Here is a 19565-nt window from a genome sequence, read left to right on the forward strand (position 1 = left end):
GAAGGGGCGTGTTGATGTGGATGTTGATGATGACCACACCGGAGGGGCTTTGAGCCATCGGGAGGAAATTTCGACACCCCCCTTCAATTTCCGCTAGCGGTGGACTACGGACTATTTGTTCATGTATTTTCGACCTCTGCCTCCATGTGTCGCGAGGAGGAACCTCCGAAGGTATATATATACATGACTTTAGGTCCAAATGACCACGATGGCAAGAAAAACGAGGCAATCAGACGCTTGAGGCTCCAGATCCTATGTGTGGCACGACCCGATTTGTTCGCGTTGCCATTTTCAACTCGCTCAGACCCTTGGGATCTACTTTAGCTCATTTTGATCGCATGGAAATTATATAACAATTCCAATAGGCCTTTCCCTTATTGGAGTCCGGAAGCTTTCCTCAAAGTAAAAAATTCTAACATAAGGTTTTTCTACCAAAAGGATAGAGTTAGAACAGATACGGAAATTCAATTCGGCTCCCGGGTGCGTATGCACCCTCTACCAAAAAATCATATTTTGAAATGTCGAAAAATTTTAATAAAAAAATTTACATGTACATCTTCATAATATATGTTCGTTCGTCAAGTTTCACCAAAAACCAATATTTTTTGTGATCTATATAAAAAAGAGAAAACTTATCTTGTGAAAAGCATTATTTTTAGCACTGAATTTTGTCTTTTTTACACACGTCACATATAAGTCGATTTTTTATGAAACAACTTTATAAGTGTGTAGCACGAGAAGATTTACATGCGAATTTTTTGTTTCAAATTTTTTGAAATTCAAAATATGTAAGATGCATTTTAAAATAGAGGGAGCATATGCTCCCATGTTCCAAAACACCACTCCCCAAAAATAAAGGCAATCTTTTCAAAAATCTCGGAAATCAATGTAAAACATGATTCTAACAGTAGATAAGATGTAAATATGTTGGAATATGACATAATAAACTACAAAGAACATAGATGTATTTAACATGAATCGACATGGTCAAGATGGCGAAGAGCTCGGCTACACCGCCTTCAACAATTGGCTCGGCTAATTCGCAAACAAAAAAAGACAATTGGCTCGGCTACATCTAGGTATAAATTTAGGCTTTTGATTTAGTTTCATTCAATCAAATATGTAAAAATCCTAAAATTAAATGAATTCACATCTCTCTTTTGAATTATTAAATTTTGATTGTATTAGGGCCGCCATATTGAAAGGTCGGTTGGGCGAACCGCTGCCATTATGGCGACAACTAGTAGTTTGAGCACTCCCAATAGCACCCGCCCAGTTTTAGTTCCGGCGTATTGGGGGCGCGACAGAAGATGCCCTATAGCCCTTAGATCCTAGTATTTTGAAAGCACATAGTTTCTTAGAACCGATGTAAGGGCATCTCTAGCGGATACCGGAAAAGTGGTCGAACCCAAATATTTACAGTATGAGTCGGATAGAGGAGTGGAATAGACCCCGAAAAACTGTCAAAATTGGAAATATTATTTTCAGTGTGCCGGTTAAAATCGCGCGAGTACCCGATAGAACCAGTTTTTGGACATGTTTCAGGGTGAACTCGAAACGAGTCATCTCTACCATCGGTTTGATTCCATAACAAAGAGACACAATTCTGGCGTCAATGTACGATTTTCCGATGAGGAGGTTTGATTGTGACTGAGTTTTGGGCCAATTTCACCGGCGAAACTCGTCGGAAATCGTTGTGGAACTCGTCGAGGATGTGACCCACAGGCGAAGGAGGATCAACTACGCACACGAGCGAGCGGTTGCAGCACGTGTGGGCGAGCGAGCTGTAGCGCGGGCATGCGCGCAGGTGAGTTAGGCGGGCACGAGGGCGGGCAAACGTGCGGCAGGAGCAACGTAGGGGGCGTGCGGCACGTGTAGAGGCAGCCGAGAGGAAGAAGAAGACTTAGGGTGAGAAAACGGATTTGAGGCGTCGTGTCCGCTATACGCATTTCTAGTGTACGGGCCGCTATACGCATTTCTAGTGTACGGGATATAAATTTTCTGATATCAATTTATAGAGATCTGTTAGAGATGCGGATAGTCTGATTTGGTCTTAAGTTGGTTTTGAGTGCTCTTGGCTAGTACTCCTATACCCTCCAGCTTCATCAAGCCTTTCACGATTCGTACACAAGTGGTAGAGAGTAGAGACGTCTCCATTCCTCAATCGTTACTCTTTCACGATTCACTTCCACAAATCTAGTCTTCGTTTTCAATTTAGTGCAAAAAAAAACTAAGCTAAAACTAGCTAAATCGTGAAACCGTTTTTCCTCATCATAAGCTGTCTTTCTTCCAACCATCTATGGAGTGACGCTGCAAGCGCTGTACTTGTTTTTGTTGTCCAAACATGTGCTTAGATCCTGGAAGAAATCCGTCGTATTGGCAAAATGTCAATTCCTAAAACAGTCCATACTTAGAATGCCCTGTGCGGGTATAATACCAGCAGAAAAAAAAAATTAACGACGCCTGAGAGATTCGAACTCTCGCGGGGAAACCCCATGTACTTAGCAGGCACACGCCTTAACCACTCGGCCAAAGCGTCTTTTTGTTCTGTTGGGCCAACATGCGTTACATATTCCGTCAAGCAGGCAGTCACAACAACAGCTGGTACGCTCTGTTCTATCAACGAGCAAGAGCAGCCCACGTAGTGAATCCTGTTTTAGTTTCACGTAAAGCATCTGCGGCCAACACTTTCAATCACAATCCATTTAGGCTTTATAGGGCTGACTATAATGGTTAGTACATAGTAACTATGATCGCGGAAACATAAATGATGATGCATAAATAAATGTATCTAATCACATTGACTCAGGAAAAATATTGACAGTGAGTGGCCATAATGTGCGTGTTACAAACGTATAGTATTTTTTAAAAAAAAAGGTAGCAAAAACTACACAAAATCTGATAATTAGGGAGTTCGATATAATCATAAATGAAAATATACGACTAGTCTTACTCTTCCAACATTATTTTTGTAAAAAACATTCCACAGCCCAAAGATTTACCTACTTCTTGATTTTGCAAACATATAAAGATATACACTAGTGAATAATGCTAGGATCACGCTGAGCATCCTCCAGGGGACCGGAAGCCTGATCCCCTCCTTCGGGGCCGTCCGCGCAGACTCGCATCACCGTATAATGCATCAAATGCGTGATTCAAAAATGGCTTCCATGCATGCTCTCTTTCCGCATATGGTGGCTCGTGCTAGGCATCCCTTCTCGCCCCTCTCCCTCCCCACCTTGTGCATACCTGCGTTGCTCCTCCATGAGCCACGGCCGTTGCATGACAACTCTGTTGCTACGTTGATGCAACGTTCGTCTTCACGAACATAGATGGTCGGTGGCGCAATGATGCCATCGACATCGCCGGTGCCTTGTCTTGACGTTGTTGGCACCGTCATGACTCATGATTGCGCTGGCGGTTGTACCGCACAATTCGAATTTTACTTTCCACTTTGATAGTTTACTACTCCCTCTGTCCCATGAAACTTGTCTGAGATTTACCTAAATTTGGATCTATCTAGACACTAAATAGTACTATATACATCTATATTTTGACAAACTTTCGACATTCTTGGTGGGACGGAAGAAGTACATCTTGCGCCACTGAAAATGTGGGGTCAAGGTGACATATATTATGAAAAATCAAAGCAAAAAATCACCGCACGACGGAATGAGGTGTGACCGTGGGGGCATGGGGTAGTGTTGCAAGCTGCAGCTAGCTCTGCGCACCCACCAAATTCCCCCACAAGGGAGGTTTTAGCATATAACACTAGGTGTTGGTGCTCATTTTGCACAAAACCACCACCTTAGTTTCTTGTTGCAAAAAACACCAACATTTGGGTTAATTATTTGCACTGGACACAAAATATGAATTAGCTCGTTTGAAAAATATTTAGCTCGCCGGGCCCACTGTCAGAACATACGTGGAAGCCACCGTGGTCGAACGAACCAATTGGACAAACAGATCCTCGTTCCAGTGGTAGATTGCAGTGGCGGTGGCAGCTGCACGCCGGCGACTAGGAGGACAGAAAGGGGACGATGATGAATTGCGGTGAACTGTGGCATGGCAATGGACCGAGATCACAGACTGGTTGAATAGATCAAGTGGACGAGGAGGAGAGGCTGGCCAACATGGAGGAGAGTGTCGAGTGTTGCCATGGCGCGCACCTGCAATGGCGTGTATCAATCAATCGAGTCCCTGTGATTTGTGTGTTTTTGTGTTTTTGTGTATGTGAAATGCTTGTACGGAGTGCGTTGTTTTCCTCCGGCGCCTTTGCATTGGTTGCAAACAAGGTTTAAAATAGTGTGCTAAACGAAATAGTGGCGGCCTCGTTCACTGCTATATTTCAAATAGAGTTCTGAAAAAACCAAATATCATGCCTTGTGCACGCATATGCAGCAGACTCGTGGTGGCAGAGGAGGCTCGCTCGCATCACGTAGAGGATGGAGATGGAGGTGACTGGCTGGACGATGCATTCGCAGCGAAGCTGCACCTAGATGTGTTGTCTCTTGACTCGGCGTTGCAGCTAGGTTGGGATCGCACCTCAAGCAGGGTGGCGGTTACCTACATGGTTCACCGACAAGCAGTCAAGGCTCGGTAGGGCCAGGTGCAATAGGGATCACGCAGATGACCGAGGCGGAAGAGCAATGCTGGTAGGCGACAGGGTTGGATGTGAACGACAGAGACGGCATGCCCCCATAGTAAGTGATACCACGTCTGCTGAGAGTGGGCCCAACGGTCTAATTATGCATTAAAGTAGCTAACTGTGGGCGTTTGTGCTTATGCAAATAATTAAGTTCAATATTAGTGTTCCTTGCAACAAAAAGTTAAGGTTGTGGTTTGGTGCAAATTGAGCCCCAAGAATGGTGTTATATGCTAAAACCTTCCCAGAACTTCCACAAGGGAGGGGGAGAGGGGAAAAAAAGAAAAGAAAAATCCAAGCGACGACCCGGCCCGGAGGCGGAGCCCCAAAGTGGCCCGATCCCTGAGGCAGAGAGCCATGTCCGCATCCTCCCCTCCTCCGGCCGACGCGACGGCCGCGGGGGCGGAGCCGGAGCCGGAGCCGGAGGCCGCGACCGTCGTGTGGTACTGCTACGAGTGCCACGCCACCGTTTCTCTCCCCGCTCCGCCCCCCGCGCCCTCGCCCTCGCGGCTCCTGCTCTGCCCCCGCTGCCGCAGCGACTACCTCGAGGAGAACCCTAACCCGTCTCCCTCCTCCCCGCCCCCGCCTCCTCCTCCGCCGCCGCCGGGACTCCTCACCGACTCCTCCTCCTCCTCCTCCGGGGAGGAGGACACCGACGGCCTCGACGGCCTCGCCCACTCCGCCGCGCACGCCCACCTCAGCCAACTCGTCCGCCGCCTCTACGACGACCCCACCTACGTGGCCACGGCCGCGGCCGCCGCGGTGTCCGCGCTCCGGCAGCAGGGCCGCATCGCCGGACAGGGCCAGCCCCCGGCGACGCCCGCCTCCATCGCCGCCCTGCCGACGGTCGAGGTGTCCGAGCCCGCCGCGGTGTGCGCCATCTGCAAGGACGACCTCCCGCTCGCCGCCGCCGCGCGGAGGCTCCCCTGCGGCCACCTCTACCACTCCACCTGCATCGTGCAGTGGCTGCAGATGCACAACTCCTGCCCCGTCTGCCGCTACTGCCTCCCGTCCACCGATCACGATCCGTCGGAACCGTCGGAGCTGGATCAGACGACCACCCAGATCACGATCCGGTTCACGACCAACCGCCGCCGCAACCGAGGCAGCAATGACGCGGCGGCGGCGGCTGCTCCCGTCGCAACCTCGCCTACACAGCTTGCGCAGGCCATGACTGGGGAAGGCGGCAGCGGGCCTGCCAACAGTGCGGAAACTGTATCGTCTGAATGGCCACCACCCCCTGAGTCCGATGCTGTCATGTCGGAGGCCCGTCAGGAGGAGGGCTTCTTGGATTGGCCACCGCCCCCTGAGTCTGATGCTGTCATGTCAGAGGCCCCTCAGGACGAGGACTTCTTAGATTGACCCAGAAGTAAAACCTTGCAGGTACAGCCGTTTTACCAACTACTCTATGATTATCTATTCATGATTCGTACATTGTAATACTGCTTAGTGGAGTAATCAGATGGAGTGAAGCCTCAGTAGTTGGTTGGGTGACTAGTCGACTTACACTAGGTTAGCTGTTCTGTCTTCTATGGCAGTTGTGATCGAGAATAAGCCTGAATACTTATGATCTTATATAATCATTTAGATAGTCAAACCACATGTAGCTAAACTTGGAATTAGCTTATACTTTTTCTTATCACGTGTTAGCCTAGTTGTTTAGTGATAAATGTGCTTTGTGTTATTAATTCTGTATGTTCTTTACTATGGCACTTTCGGAATAACTGTAAGGATTTGTCTGGACTTGTTAGTTCTCAATGTGTTCATGTTTACAATTGAATCAGTGATATACTTTTTACATCATACTGCTGGTTATATGTATCACTTTGTGCTTTATGCAATGTGCTGTTGCTTAGTAGTCAGAATGCGTTAGGTGCTACACATGGATTCTTGTTGAGTGTTGGTGCCCTTTTGCTCTTATCCTGAATTATGTGACTGAAATGCAAATGTGCATTTTTTTTTTGTTGCTTTCATAGTTCACTGTTAAAGTACTTATAGGGTTATTGATGATTTGAAGTAGTCAGCTAAACTTGTTGTTTGGTTAATCCTATGCTAATGACTGAACCGCTCAGTCAGCTTACTCTTATTTAATGACACACTTTGCCTGTTAAAAGATGGCTTACTATACCTGAAACTGCTGAAAAATTATATGTTCGTAATGTTGAAGTATCATTGCGTGTTATTCTCACACGTTTCAAGGGCTAGATTTGGTGTTCATGACATAGAAAATCAAGATAATGTAGAAGAGTAGCATTTCTTTTCATGAAGTTCAATTCAAGTAAAGCAAACTTACTGTCGAAAGGTTTTTTGTCTAACTGTTCGATTTATGGCCTGTACGAATCAACTCATTTTAACTACTAGAATTTGTCAGTCTCTAAGCGTAGATTGGATGTTACCCAGATTGAAGAACCCTTTTTTCTCAGTCGGTTTGAGTTGGTCCGAATGCTATTTATCAGATTGCGGAAAAATGATCTGGAAAAGCAAAATATAAGGCATTTTTCTTGCTTCACTTACATGCTGGTTTGATTTTTTTTCAGTTATTTGTGTAAGCCACATTAGGTTTTCTAGGCAAATAGACTCTCTATGGGGATATAGGTATTGGTTATACTGCAAAATATAAATCCCGGAAATGAGTACGTTTGAACCAAACATCTGATGTATTTAAGTAGCCGTCATCCTTTTATGGATTGCTTGCGGCAACTAGCACTTATATTGTTAAGGCTTACTGCAAGTAGCACTTAGATTTTTAAGGTATATCCATAATTCCATATATGCCAATGAGTTCAAATAAGATTTACCATTACTCTCTGCATCAATGTTCTTAGAACACAGGAGTTAACTTGCTATTGTTTATCTGATAATACCTGAAGTCGAGTTCTGGTGCCTATATCAAATGAACTTCTCTTTGTATTACTATCGTGTCTTAGTTGGTTCCCATCTCCATCCTTTCCTTGATATACTTCTGTGCCATAGCTGTTTTTAGCAGACCATGCCCACTCACACATCTATTTCTTTTTTACGTTCATACAATGTGAAGTTTGTGTTATTTCTCTCATTTTTGTGGCAATAAATTGTTAGTATTGAAGCCTATAGTTACTCGATCCATGGAATTTATGTGCCTATTACACACAAGCTTAGAAGTTATTCAATTCATGGAATGGAAACTATGTGCATGCCACACTCATACACATACACGAGCACATTGTCGTAACTGGCCCAGATTAGGCGCTATTTAGCCCAGGATGGATGAAAACTTTTGACAAAATACGGCGAATTCAGACAAAACTAGGCGCAACTCGTTCAAACATAAGCGAAATTTAAAGATATTTAACATATATAGGCGAGTTCGTACATATATAGGCCGAATTCGTACATATATTTGAATTCGGCCAGATGGAAACATAAACTAAAACTAATAGCGGCCTTCTACATGCCGAAATGCCGGTAGAAGGCCGTGTAGTCGCCGATGTCGTCGTCGTCGCTCGAGTTGCCAGCGTCCTTGGGCGGTGACGCCTCGTACCAGCGGCTAGAACCCTGGCCAGGGTCGCCGGCGCGTGGCGGCGTCGGCCGGTAGAGGTCGTCGTCGCTGCTCTCCTCGAGCTTGATCAGCGGCACGGGCCTGGGCGCGGCGTTCGTTGCCGCGGCCGGTGCGGCGGCGCGGTGCGTTGCCGCGCGGCAGTCTTGTCCAGCAGCCGACGCTGCTGCTCCGCCTCCTGCCGCTCCCAGTCCCGCCTGGACCAGTCGAGCGCGGCGTCAATGGGGAGCGCGTTGTCGGCGGGGACCAGGTCGTTGAGCGACCTGGCGATCGCCTTCGCCACCGCGGCATCCTCGGCGCGCTTGGCCTCCTCCTCGGCCAGCTGGTTCGCGGCGACGGCCTCCTTCTTCGACGACTTCCTCTTCCACCCTCGCGATGGAGAGGAGGGTTGGTCGCGGATGACGAGGGCGCCGCTGCTGCGCCCTCTGGTCGGCGGTGGCGACGCCGGCTCCTTCTTGATGAAGCGCGGTGGTGACGCCGGCTCCTTCTTGATGAAGCGCGGTGTCGACGGCGGAGGAGCCGATCCGCCGGACCTGGACGCGGACCTCGACCCAGACGACGAGGAGGACGGCGCCATCCTCCTCGGCATCCAGGAACTACCGTGCTGGTGCGACACGGTAGCCGCCACCGGCGGCGGCATCCCCAGAACGGGGGAGTTCCCACCCTCGATGTGCACGAGCACATTCTCGACGGTGTGGCCAGGCGCGCTCCACCGGCGGCGGCCGGCGGCGTTGTTCCTAGCGGGAGGAGGAGGGGGGCCATCGTACGCGGCGAGCTTGCGTTCGTACCTTTGCCGGAAGAACTGCGTCCACGCCTCGTAGTTGTCCGGCCAGAAGCGCTCCTCCGCGCGCTGCTCGTCACTGAGAGTGACGAGCACCGCGTCGATCTCCGCCTCCAGGGCGGCGCGACCCATCGGCGGTGGCGGGATCGGGACGCTGCCCGCGCTGAGTCGTCATCCTCCCGGCGCGCGGAAGTCCGGCGGCGCGGGGTAGCCCGCCGCGTGCAGGAGCCGCCCCTCCCATTGGTGGAGAGAGCGGCGGCCGAAGCCGTTGTTGGCCGCTCCGTCGTTCGCCATGGATAATCGCCGCTAGCTCTCGCTAGATGAGGTTGGGGAAGATTGGTGGTGAATGCGGCCAGACGTGGTAGTTCGGCGATAAATAGAGGGCGACGCGCGTGAATCCGAGGCGGCGGAAGACGATGCGATGAGGACGATGATTGGACTTTCTCGCCGACAAGTCGGGGCCACCAGCCGCGCGGGAAGTTTTCTCGGCGTTTCCCGCGCTTTCGTTTCGTCCGGAGTCCCCGAGCGCTCCCAGGGGCCGGGGATGACCTGGGCTCTCCGGATGGATGAAAGCCCAAATCCGGACGAAAACGAGGATCCGGGGGCGCGACTGGGCCGTTTTCGTCCATCCGGATGAAAAAAGGCGTCCTGGGGGCCTCGTTGGGGAGACGGCTGGAAATGCTCTAAGACTCAGCATGATCTAGACCCTGGAGACACTACAGCATGCAGATCACCCTGTTCTCGTATTTTGTTTTCTTTCCTTCAAGCTATCGTTCTGAGTGATCACATCTAACTGGATATGAAGTTTGCAGAACTGTTTTGAAAGGTTTATACTGTTATTTCAGCAACCAGTTAGCAATCTGCAATAGTGTATTTGAGTTAGTCGGTTGAGCTTATTATTGCGAATCTCTGGAAAAAAGCTTGTTATTACGAAAGCTGAAATTACCTTTACCGATGTTATATAACAGCTGGTGGGGATCTCCTGTCATTATGGTGAAAAGAACTTCGCGTATCATTTAGGGGCAATTAATGAAGCTGAAAACTAAAAGCTGACAAACAGAAAAGCTTTTTGTTCATTTCTATTTTGTTGAACACCCACTTTACTTGTGGCAAACCAGGGGAAGCACTCGATAGTAGCAGCAATGAAGTTTAAATGAGCGCACTATATCAATGTATCCAAAGAGGGTATTGGTGATATTTTCTTCTAGTGCCGTTTAACAGCAACTGTTTCAGTTTAGAATCAAAGAGCAACTCCCTTGAACTTGTTGGTACTGGACACAACGATTTGCCCACTGATTCATTAGCTGCGCTGCTTCTGAGTTCCACTGGCGTGAAACTCCGAAGGGAGAGCCCGGAGGGAGCTTATTCATTCCTTTCGTGGCTTGCCATGGTTATTTCCTTGCCCAGGGCACAGTCTGGTTATCTGTTTTGTTGTGCTCATGTTCTTTGGCCATTTTGTGCCCTTTTCAGGTGATAAGGTTAGGCGGGGTAGCTGTTAGCTGTCATTCTGGAAGAGCAGAAAGAAGCTTGCGATGTGCCTGCTCCTTCTGGTTTGTGCTTTTACTCGAAGAGTTGCTTCTGCCAAGTGTCTTTCCCGCTGCATGATAGCATGCTGTTTAGGGCTCTAGTGCTGTTATAGGTGAATTAAGTGGTCCAATGAATAGCCTGGGAGCATTCATTGGATTTCTTGTCAATACCTTGTATATTGGTTAAACTTGTTACATGTGCAATAATATGTAAAATTGGTGTGTCATTTTTTACTTTAGCTGGTACTCTTCGACTTGACCTGTACTGGCAGTACAAAGAAGGGAACCATCAGTGTTGATGAAGAGGCCTTTACTCAAGAGCAGACATCTGATGATGCATCTCATGGATTCCTCTTGTGGTTTGATGATGCCAAAATTGTGCTTGGCACACCATGAGTACCATCATTGAAATATCGAACCATGCACAAGATCTAATGTTCTTTCCTGTTTCGTTATGCTACTTTCGTAGAATGAGCAAGAGAACAATTGCTAAGTTGGCATGCTGTGATGACGGGGTTCTCCATCTGGTTTGGGTGCTCATTTATTTGTGGCGCCAGTCGGAAGTGCAGATGAAGCTACAATTACAAATGTATAGTGGCCTGCCCTTCTTCATTGGAAGATACTTACTACTACCTAAGTTTCGAAATGTAAGCCTTTTAAGAAAGCTAATAAATTTAGTTTTTTTTAGAATGCTAGATTAGCTTTCTAAATAGTCTTACATTTTGAAACGGGGTTATATCAGAAGATTGTGGGCCTGTCATGTGGTTGCATTCTGTTGGCATCCTCCTGCAGCTGAGAAAGCTCGGTAGAACAGCTGCAATACAATGCATTTCTACTGTCATACTCTACATGTATATGTGAGTTTTACCATTGTTCAAAGCACTTCTGCTTCCCTGACATCGCCGCCATTAGCGACCTCTCGCACCGACATGGTGGGCGTCGATGAGCTGGGATGCCATCTCTGCTTATGTCTAGCTACCACCCACCCGCTTATCTTTGTTTCTGAAACTGAAATAGACAGGAGATCTTCCTACTTATTGTATCACAAAAAAAGAGGTGGATAATGAATTAGTTAGTATGAGAAGTGTTGAGAGGAGTGTATATATCGCGAAGAAGCACATGTCTTGTTGCATGCTTTGATACCATAGCCTGAATGGATTTTTTAGACTTGGTACAGAGTCCCACTTCGTGGAGCAAATCACAATGACTTCTAGATCAACAAGAAATGATCAATTTTTGTCAACCATGACCAGCCCGGCAGCCCCCCAGTTTCCTGTTTAGGCCTCGTTCGTTTCGTCCCATCCCGGTCGGAATCGGCGCACAAACCCGGTGGGTCGGCCGGGATCGGAGCCCCGCGTTTTAATCCCGGTCTCGGTATAAAGGTCCGTTCGGTTAAAACCTGTATGTGTTTCACCCCGCCCGGTATTCCCAGAAAATCCCCCAATCCACCGGGTTTTGAAAACTCTGCACCCGACCCGTGGATACCATCCCGAAAGGATACAGAGCAAAAGACAGAGACAACCAACAGAGCGCGCTTCTCCCTCTCGCGATAGCGGCGGCGGCGGCGACGACACGAACAGAGCGGACGGGAACGGCGGCGGCCGCGCAACCAACTGGTGGAGAGGACCTCCTCTAGTCCCGTCTCCCTTCCTCAACGCTGATGCCGCCATGGATGCAGGATCGAAGACCTAAGCCGCTCGATCAGGAAGCACCGGATCTTCGGCAACCCCCCAACCCACCCCGTCCCTGACGCCAGCCATCTCCTGTCTGCTTATCTCATGCGGTGCCTGCTGCTTATCCTGTGTGTTGCCTGCTGCTTGTGGGAGGGCAAAAAAGAGGTGCGGGAGCGTGGGTCAACCGAACAACAATTAGAAGCAGGGGTACTGGGAGAGAGGTTAATAGGGGAATCGGGTGATGGTTGGGGTTCACCCAATCTCACCCCGGAGTAGATCCACTAGTGGGTATAAATCCCCACAACCGAATTATGGAGTTCATGGAAACATGTCCATGGTCAGAAAAGGCTGGACAGTTACTTTGACTTAATCATAGTTTCTGACTTCTGAGTCTTGTTGACCTAAGAATAGGAAGCCCACAGACCAGTCCATCTAAGAGAGCTGCCGGTCTCACTCAGTTACCGCACACGGCACACAGGATGAATAAGTTGTACACGCTAAGAGCAGGTCTAACAGACCCCGTAAAAGGGGCAAACCCGTATAATAACCGCCGGTTTGAGGGTTTCGGCTCTACCCGGCCGTCTAGCACGCCCCGTAAAAACGCCCCCCGAATCGTTTTTTGCTGTTTTCGAGTACGGGGCGGGTCCTCGCCCCTACTTGTGCGGGGTGGGAGCGGGGATAGTGGGCGAAGCCGGCATCCCAATTCCAAAAGCGCGCGCGGACATTTCGGTTCCCCCACCCGTTTTCCCCGCGCGCCGCCGCCGCCACCCGCGCGCCGCCGCCGCAATCCGTCGGATCCGTGCCCCTCCGCCGTCCGCCCAGCCTCGTCGAGGTTCTTCGACGCCCGCCGCACCTCCGCCGCGCCCCCGCCGAGTTCCGCGTCCCTCCGCGCGCGCCGCCCGCCCTCCCGCCGTGGTCTTCTCCGCCGGTGAGTATTCCGCCGCGTTCTTCTTCGTTGCCGCCGGTAAATTGGTCGGATTTGGGGCTGATGTATGGTACACCGTGGTAGATGGCTTCGGAGGATGTGCACATGGCGGATTTGGACGCGACGACCACCGATTGATCGTCGTCGGATTCCGGCGATTCGGATATCGACGAGCCGCTCAACGACGATGAGATGGAGATGATGCTCGCTCCTGTTCGGATTGAAGCAAACGGAGGACCGCATGAAGCCGCTGGATCAGCGGAAAGGATCCGTGATGGGGCGTATGTGCATTCCGCGGAACCGCGCGCTCGGCCACGAGCAGCTGATGCAAGATTATTTCGCCGAGGTACCGACCTATCCTCACCGCCTCTTCCGTAGACGGTACCGAATGCGTAGGACTTTGTTCGAGAAAATCGTCAAAGATTGCGAGGCAAATTGCGACTATTTCAAGCAAAAAAGAAATGCTGCCCAAGTCATGGGATTTAGCCCATACCAAAAAGTTTCGCCGCCATGAGGGTTATTGCCTACGGTATACCAGCAGATTATACCGATGAGTACCTTCGCATTGGTGTGCAAACAACCACGGATTGCGTGCGTATGTTTGCCAAGATGGTGATCAAGTTGTATGGAGAGATGTATCTCCGAGCTCCAAATGAGGATGATACAAAAAGGCTCATGGAGATCAATGAAAAGAGGGGTGGCCGGGGATGCTTGGTAGTTTGGATTGCATGCATTGGACATGGAAAAATTGTCCAAAAGCATGGCATGGCATGTATTGTGGCAAAAGCCGTGATGCTACCATTGTTCTTGAAGCTGTGGCCTCTCAAGACTTATGGATTTGGCATCTTTTTTTGGATTGCCGGGGACACTCAACGACATCAACATCTTGAATAGATCCCCTTTGTTTGCAAGACTAGTTAAGGGTGATGCTCCACCTTGTAACTACAAAGTTATGAACAATGAGTACACCATGGGATACTATCTCACAGATGGTATTTACCCTAACTATGCAACCCTTGTCAACTCCATAAAAGAGAAAAAGGACAGGCCTTTGACAAGAAAGGAAGCTTGCTTCACCAGAAATCAAGAGGCATGCCGCAAGGATATTGAGAGAGCTTTTGGTGTCCTTCAAGCAAGGTTTGCAATTGTCAGGGGTCCTGCTAGGTTTTGGGACAAGGAAACTCTTGTTGATGTCATGACATGTTGTGTGATTCTTCACAACATGATCATTGAAGATGAAAGAGGTTTAAACTTGCCATGTTTCTATGACAATGTTGGCACCCGAGTGCAGCCCGAGAGGAACCCCGATCGGCTTGAAGCTTTTCTTGCAGCTCATCGAGGCATTGAAAATGCCGAGACTCATCACCAGCTCACCCAAGATCTGATTGATCACCATTGGCAGTTGCATGGCCAATGAGTTTTTACATTCATTTTCCATTGTTGTATGTGTGGAACATTCATTTCCTATTTGTTGTATGTGTGAAACATTTGTTATTTGTTTAATTCTTCCATTAGAACATTTGTTGACATTTCCGACAAACATTATTGTAATAATTAAGACGATTATTGTGTGATGTAAAACATTTATTTTATGTGAATGGTGTGTTGGTTCTAATATGCAATTTGTCAAAAAACCCTGTTTTGAGGGGCCAAAAACTCGGGCGAGCTAGCAGGCACTCGTATCCCCACCCCGTAAAACAGAATATTCTGTTTTACGGGGTGGGGATACGGGGTCTGCTAGCTCGCCCGAGTTTTTGGCCGGCGAAAACCGGATACAGGGCCCTCTACTCGCGTTTTAAGGGGCGAAAAAATACGGGGCCTGTTAGACATGCTCTAAGGCTGGTGCCAATGCCTCACCTCACTCTCATCCGCCACGTCAGCTTTTTCCCTCACTCTCACCCCATTCTCACCCCACTCTCACCCAACGGTGCCAATGCACGGGCTATAGTGTCATCTCTCACTTCTCTCTCCTCCACATCACCATTTCTTTTTCACATTAAGTTATTTCACTCGAATTTTTGTAGACATTCAAAATAATGCAAGAAAAGTATTTTATTCAACTAAAAATGTTACCGATTACATAATAATTAATAAAAATACAAATTATATTTCTTGTTTTTCTAAATAGCCTATATGACAAGTGTGTACTTGTGTTTGTATTTTGAACTGAAAGAGTAAAAAAAGGAAAGAAAATAAAAGAAGGAAAGAAAATAAAATAAAAACTGAGATTTAAAGAATAAAAGAAAGAAAGAAAATAAAATAAAAATAAAAACCGACCAGGTCGTCTCCTACCTCCTATCGCCCCCACTCTCGCCCGCGTCGCCAGCGCCTGCCTCCCGCCTCTCGCCTCCCTCCCGCCTCCCTCCCGCCTCGCTCACGCCGCCAACGCGGGCGGTAGCCGGGCGGCAGCGGGCGCTACCGCCGGGCGCCCCAGCCAGCGCCTGCCGCTACCGTCCCGCCCCACTCCCGCCCGCCTCCCGCCCCGCCACGGGCGATAGCGCCCCCGCTATCGACCGCGTTGGCACCAGCCTAAGCTTGCAGTACCTATATAAGCAGCAGCCGCCGATCATATTCCACCACAAGTTCTCATCAGTTCATCACCTACTCCACTTCACAAAATCAACACCAGGTCCTAGCAAATCAGTCCTAGACACTAACATGGCATCCCAAATAGCCGACAGCCACCGAGCCGGCGCCGAGGTCGTCAAGGGGCATGATATCTGCAAGAAGCACGCGATGGAGCTTCTGGAAGAGGTCGGCCTCCCGAGGGGCTTGCTTGCATTGTCTGACATCGAGGAGCTCGGATACAATCGCACGAGCAAGTTCATGTGGATTGTTCAGAAGAAGAAGAATGAGCACACCTTCAAGAAGATCAAGCAGACAGTCTCCTACGCTACCGAGGTGACGGCTTTCGTGGAGACCGGGAAGATGATGAAGGTTACAGGAGTCAAGACTAAGAAACTATTCTTGTGGCTCAGTCTGTTGGAGGTTTATGTTGATGAGTCTTCTGCTGGAAAGCTCACTTTCACGACCGGTGCTGGCCTGTCCGAAACCTTTGATGCAGAGGCCTTCGCACTCGACGACTAAAACGCGGGCCATAATTAACACCCATGCTCGTCCTCATGATACTACTAATTCAGATCCAAGTCTAAGTTAATGGTGGTGTACTTCAGATGTTATACATGATAATTATATCTTTCGTTTTGGAGCAATAAGTGTATGTTTCAGGTTCTGGTAATATAAACTATTGTTGTTCGGTAAGTGAGTTGATGGATCATTGCACTTAATTTTAAAGCGGGGCTGGATTGGCCGTCTTCCTTCCAGTGTACCTAAAACCGTGAGTTGGGGTCATACGATCATTGAAACATAAAACCCCCGCTTGCGACATCTTCATTTCGTTTGCAACTCGCTCCAACAAATCTTCCCTCACTCCCAAGTAACCTTCCAAACTCGCCGCAACATAGAAATATGCCCACGCAGCAAACAAATTTAGGTATGCAACTATTCTCATTGGTTGCAATAAGATGTCAAAAATAGCTGCAGCACGTGCTACATGAAAACTAAATGCATGTAACATATAAGACCAAGTAAGGCAACACTAAAGTGTTTTTTAAGGAATAAACCCATAATGTCTTGCTGGAAACCTTGGATTTGTTCTTATTTCCTTGTTTCCCTAGGGCGAAACAAAGATTTCCTTGAGTTTTGGGTTTCGCGTCCCTCTTGTGCAAGTGATGTTTTTAATGGTGTGTTTTCTTTACCATCGGTGAGAGTCCATCATCGCATGCAGGGCTCATGGTGATGCTATCCAAGTCCCTTTCAGCCTCGAACCTTTGTGGCCCCTTCATTGCTTCTAGGCGCGGTAGCGAAGCAAGGAGGACGGTGTTGTTGATCCCACGGTTATGATGCCTCAGTCGCCCACTTAAAGGTCTTTTCTTCGGAGCATGGTGCATGCAGTCCATATATGCATTTGCCTCAATGAATTTTGGATCTTCCATACATACATCCATTGTGTCACTTAGAGTTTGATTGTCGTAGTGCTTCACCTGCATGTTGGTGGTGTTCTGAACCTAGTTTTTGCTATCGATGGAGGCGCTCAATCAGGCCGGCAGAGGAGCCCATGCATACTTGACGCTCGTTCGCACACGTGCTTGATCCGAGACGTGTCCTCTGATTCTTACATAGTGTCTACACAAGTACGGGTTTCATAATTTCCTTTTCCCTTTTTGTGTATATGGGATGTATTCTTCTTATGGGACTTTGGTTCCACCCTAAACTAAATCTAATATGAGCCGCGGATTGTTTTAGCTGTTTCTCTATTTTTTTTAGAGATTGGAGGTTCTGTTGCAAAGTCACATCCCTTAACACGTATATGTCTTACAATTTTTTGTTCCTTTTCTCATTTCTTTTCTCCCCTACACCCGAGCGGTCCCCCATCTAGCCGCCCCCTCCACCCCCCTACCGTTGCCCTCGGAGATTGTTCTCCTAAGCCGGCGGGCTACCACCATAGTTGTTACGCCGTGCTGTCCACGGCGCCGTGTCAAAAGGATACCTGCTTTGCGCTGATTAGAGTGTGGGGGTTTTCATAAAATGTCAACATTTGGAGAGTGCAATGTTTTTCAAGGGCATGCTAAAGTTGCTCTTAATCAGTGCAAAGCAGATGTTCTTTCGACAAAAAACATGATGAAATGGACAATGTGCTACAATTCCACGTCCTCGCTGAAGAGGAAAGTTGTTGGTTTTCACTTGACCTGTTGTGAAAACACGTAGTGGCTCCTAGATACTCATGAACACAATTTATTGTAGGGCCCCAAAATACATATCTTTAGCGTTTCAAAAGTTTTGAAAAAGAGTTATACAGAGAAAGGACGCATATATAACAAGTTTCGAATGAATAATCTGAAAAAAACTTTATCCGGGAAATTCAATTCGGCTCCCGGGTGCGTATGCTCCCTCTACCAAAAATCGAAGTGTCAAAAATTTTTGACCAAAAATTCTACGTGTACATCTCCATAATATATGTGTGTTCATCAAGTTTCACAATTTTTTTGTGGTTTATGTAAAAAAGAGAAAATTTATCTTGTGAAAAGCATTTTTGTAGCACTTAATTTTGTCTCTGTCGATTTTTATGAAACGGCTTTGTGAGTGCGTACCATGTAAACATGTACGTGCACATTGTTTGTTTCAATTTTTTTGAAATTCAAAATATGTGTAAGATGCATTTCAAAATAGAGAGAGAATATGCTCCCATGTTCCAAAACACCACCCGTTCGTGTGCGTATGATCTCTCTACCATAAAAATATATTTTGAAGTGTCAAAAAATTTTGATAAAAAAATTACATGTACTTCCATAATATAAGTGTGTTCGTCAAGTTTCAGAAAAAAACAGTAACTTTTGTAGTCTGTGAAAGAAAGAAAATTTATGTTGTGATCACTCTTTATTATAGCACCGAATTTTATCTTTTTTACACACGCCACATAATAAGTCGATTTTTCATGAAACAACTTTATGATCGGTGGCGTAGCACATGAATGTGCGAAATTTTTATTTCAAATTTTATGACATTTCAAAATGTGACAAAAAAGTATTTCAAAATAAAGAGAACATGCGCTCCCATGTGCCAAAACATCACTTTTAGAGAACCCATATTCATGAAATTTTCTTTGGACATGTTGTAAATACGCCGTCTGCTTTTGCCATTGTTCTCGAAGTTTCAACCTTCACAAGCTAGAACAACCTTCACATCTTGGGACTGGAGAGCGTCATAAGGCTGGCCATAGTGCTAGTATCATAGGTAGTATCATGCATACTAGGCCCACAAAAATGATGATGTGGCATGCAATTAAGGAGGAGAGATAGGATTAGAGTAACATAGGTGGATACTGTATCATAGCGCACGTTACGAGAAAAGTAAATACCAAATTGATCTTGTACATAGATTTACATTGGGATTCTACAAAACAATAAATTTAGAAGTTTATGATACTACTCTATAATACCACGCACTATAGAGATAGTATCATAGACAAGTATCATATGCATGATACTAGTATATGATACTATGCACTATGACCAGCCTAATTTCACAAATCTGTTCTGCGGTGGACGACTGTGCTTCATAAATACAGTGAAATAAGTACAGTACTCCTACTGGCTTCCGTCTTCGATCGCCACCAGCAAAAGTTAAAATGAAATGCAACCAGCTTTTTTACTTCACAGGGAGTACAACTACACGTTGTGAAGTTTTTAACGGCAGTAGTAGGAATCAGTGACCAGTGGGTTAACACCTCCATCTGGTCTTAAAAAACGGAATTAACCAGAGAAATCGGTAAAACAAATTCAGGTCAATTCTCTACCCAAGCAGCTTCGTTTCTCCGCATCCCAGCCGTCCAAGTAACGGCGACGGACGGCCTCGGAACCCCCAAAAAACTCTCACGAGAACCAACAACGAACGGAGCGGAGCCAGGGAACGACGGGTTAT

The 19565-nt window shown here is 47.4% G+C and overlaps 2 protein-coding genes and 1 non-coding gene across 3 annotated transcripts; 2 read left to right on the forward strand and 1 right to left on the reverse strand.

The window, feature by feature from the left end:
* Positions 1-2457: 2457 nt before the first annotated feature.
* TRNAS-GCU lies at positions 2458-2539 on the reverse strand. The gene has a single exon. It is a non-coding gene; the product is annotated as a tRNA-Ser (tRNA).
* Positions 2540-5002: 2463 nt separating this feature from the next.
* On the forward strand, positions 5003-10927 carry LOC124682405 (E3 ubiquitin-protein ligase RING1-like). The gene is made up of 2 exons (XM_047217097.1): positions 5003-6028; positions 10432-10927. The coding sequence occupies exon 1, from the start codon at positions 5003-5005 to the stop codon at positions 6005-6007; it is 1005 nt and encodes a 334-aa protein (XP_047073053.1). The 3' UTR covers positions 6008-6028; positions 10432-10927.
* Positions 10928-15743: 4816 nt separating this feature from the next.
* LOC124682406 lies at positions 15744-16172 on the forward strand. Its single transcript, XM_047217098.1, has one exon. The coding sequence runs from the start codon at positions 15744-15746 to the stop codon at positions 16170-16172; it is 429 nt and encodes a 142-aa protein (XP_047073054.1).
* The last annotated feature ends 3393 nt before the right edge of the window (positions 16173-19565 follow it).

The sequence above is a fragment of the Lolium rigidum genome, chromosome 1 (assembly GCF_022539505.1).
Source record: "Lolium rigidum isolate FL_2022 chromosome 1, APGP_CSIRO_Lrig_0.1, whole genome shotgun sequence".
Lineage (NCBI taxonomy): Eukaryota > Viridiplantae > Streptophyta > Magnoliopsida > Poales > Poaceae > Lolium > Lolium rigidum.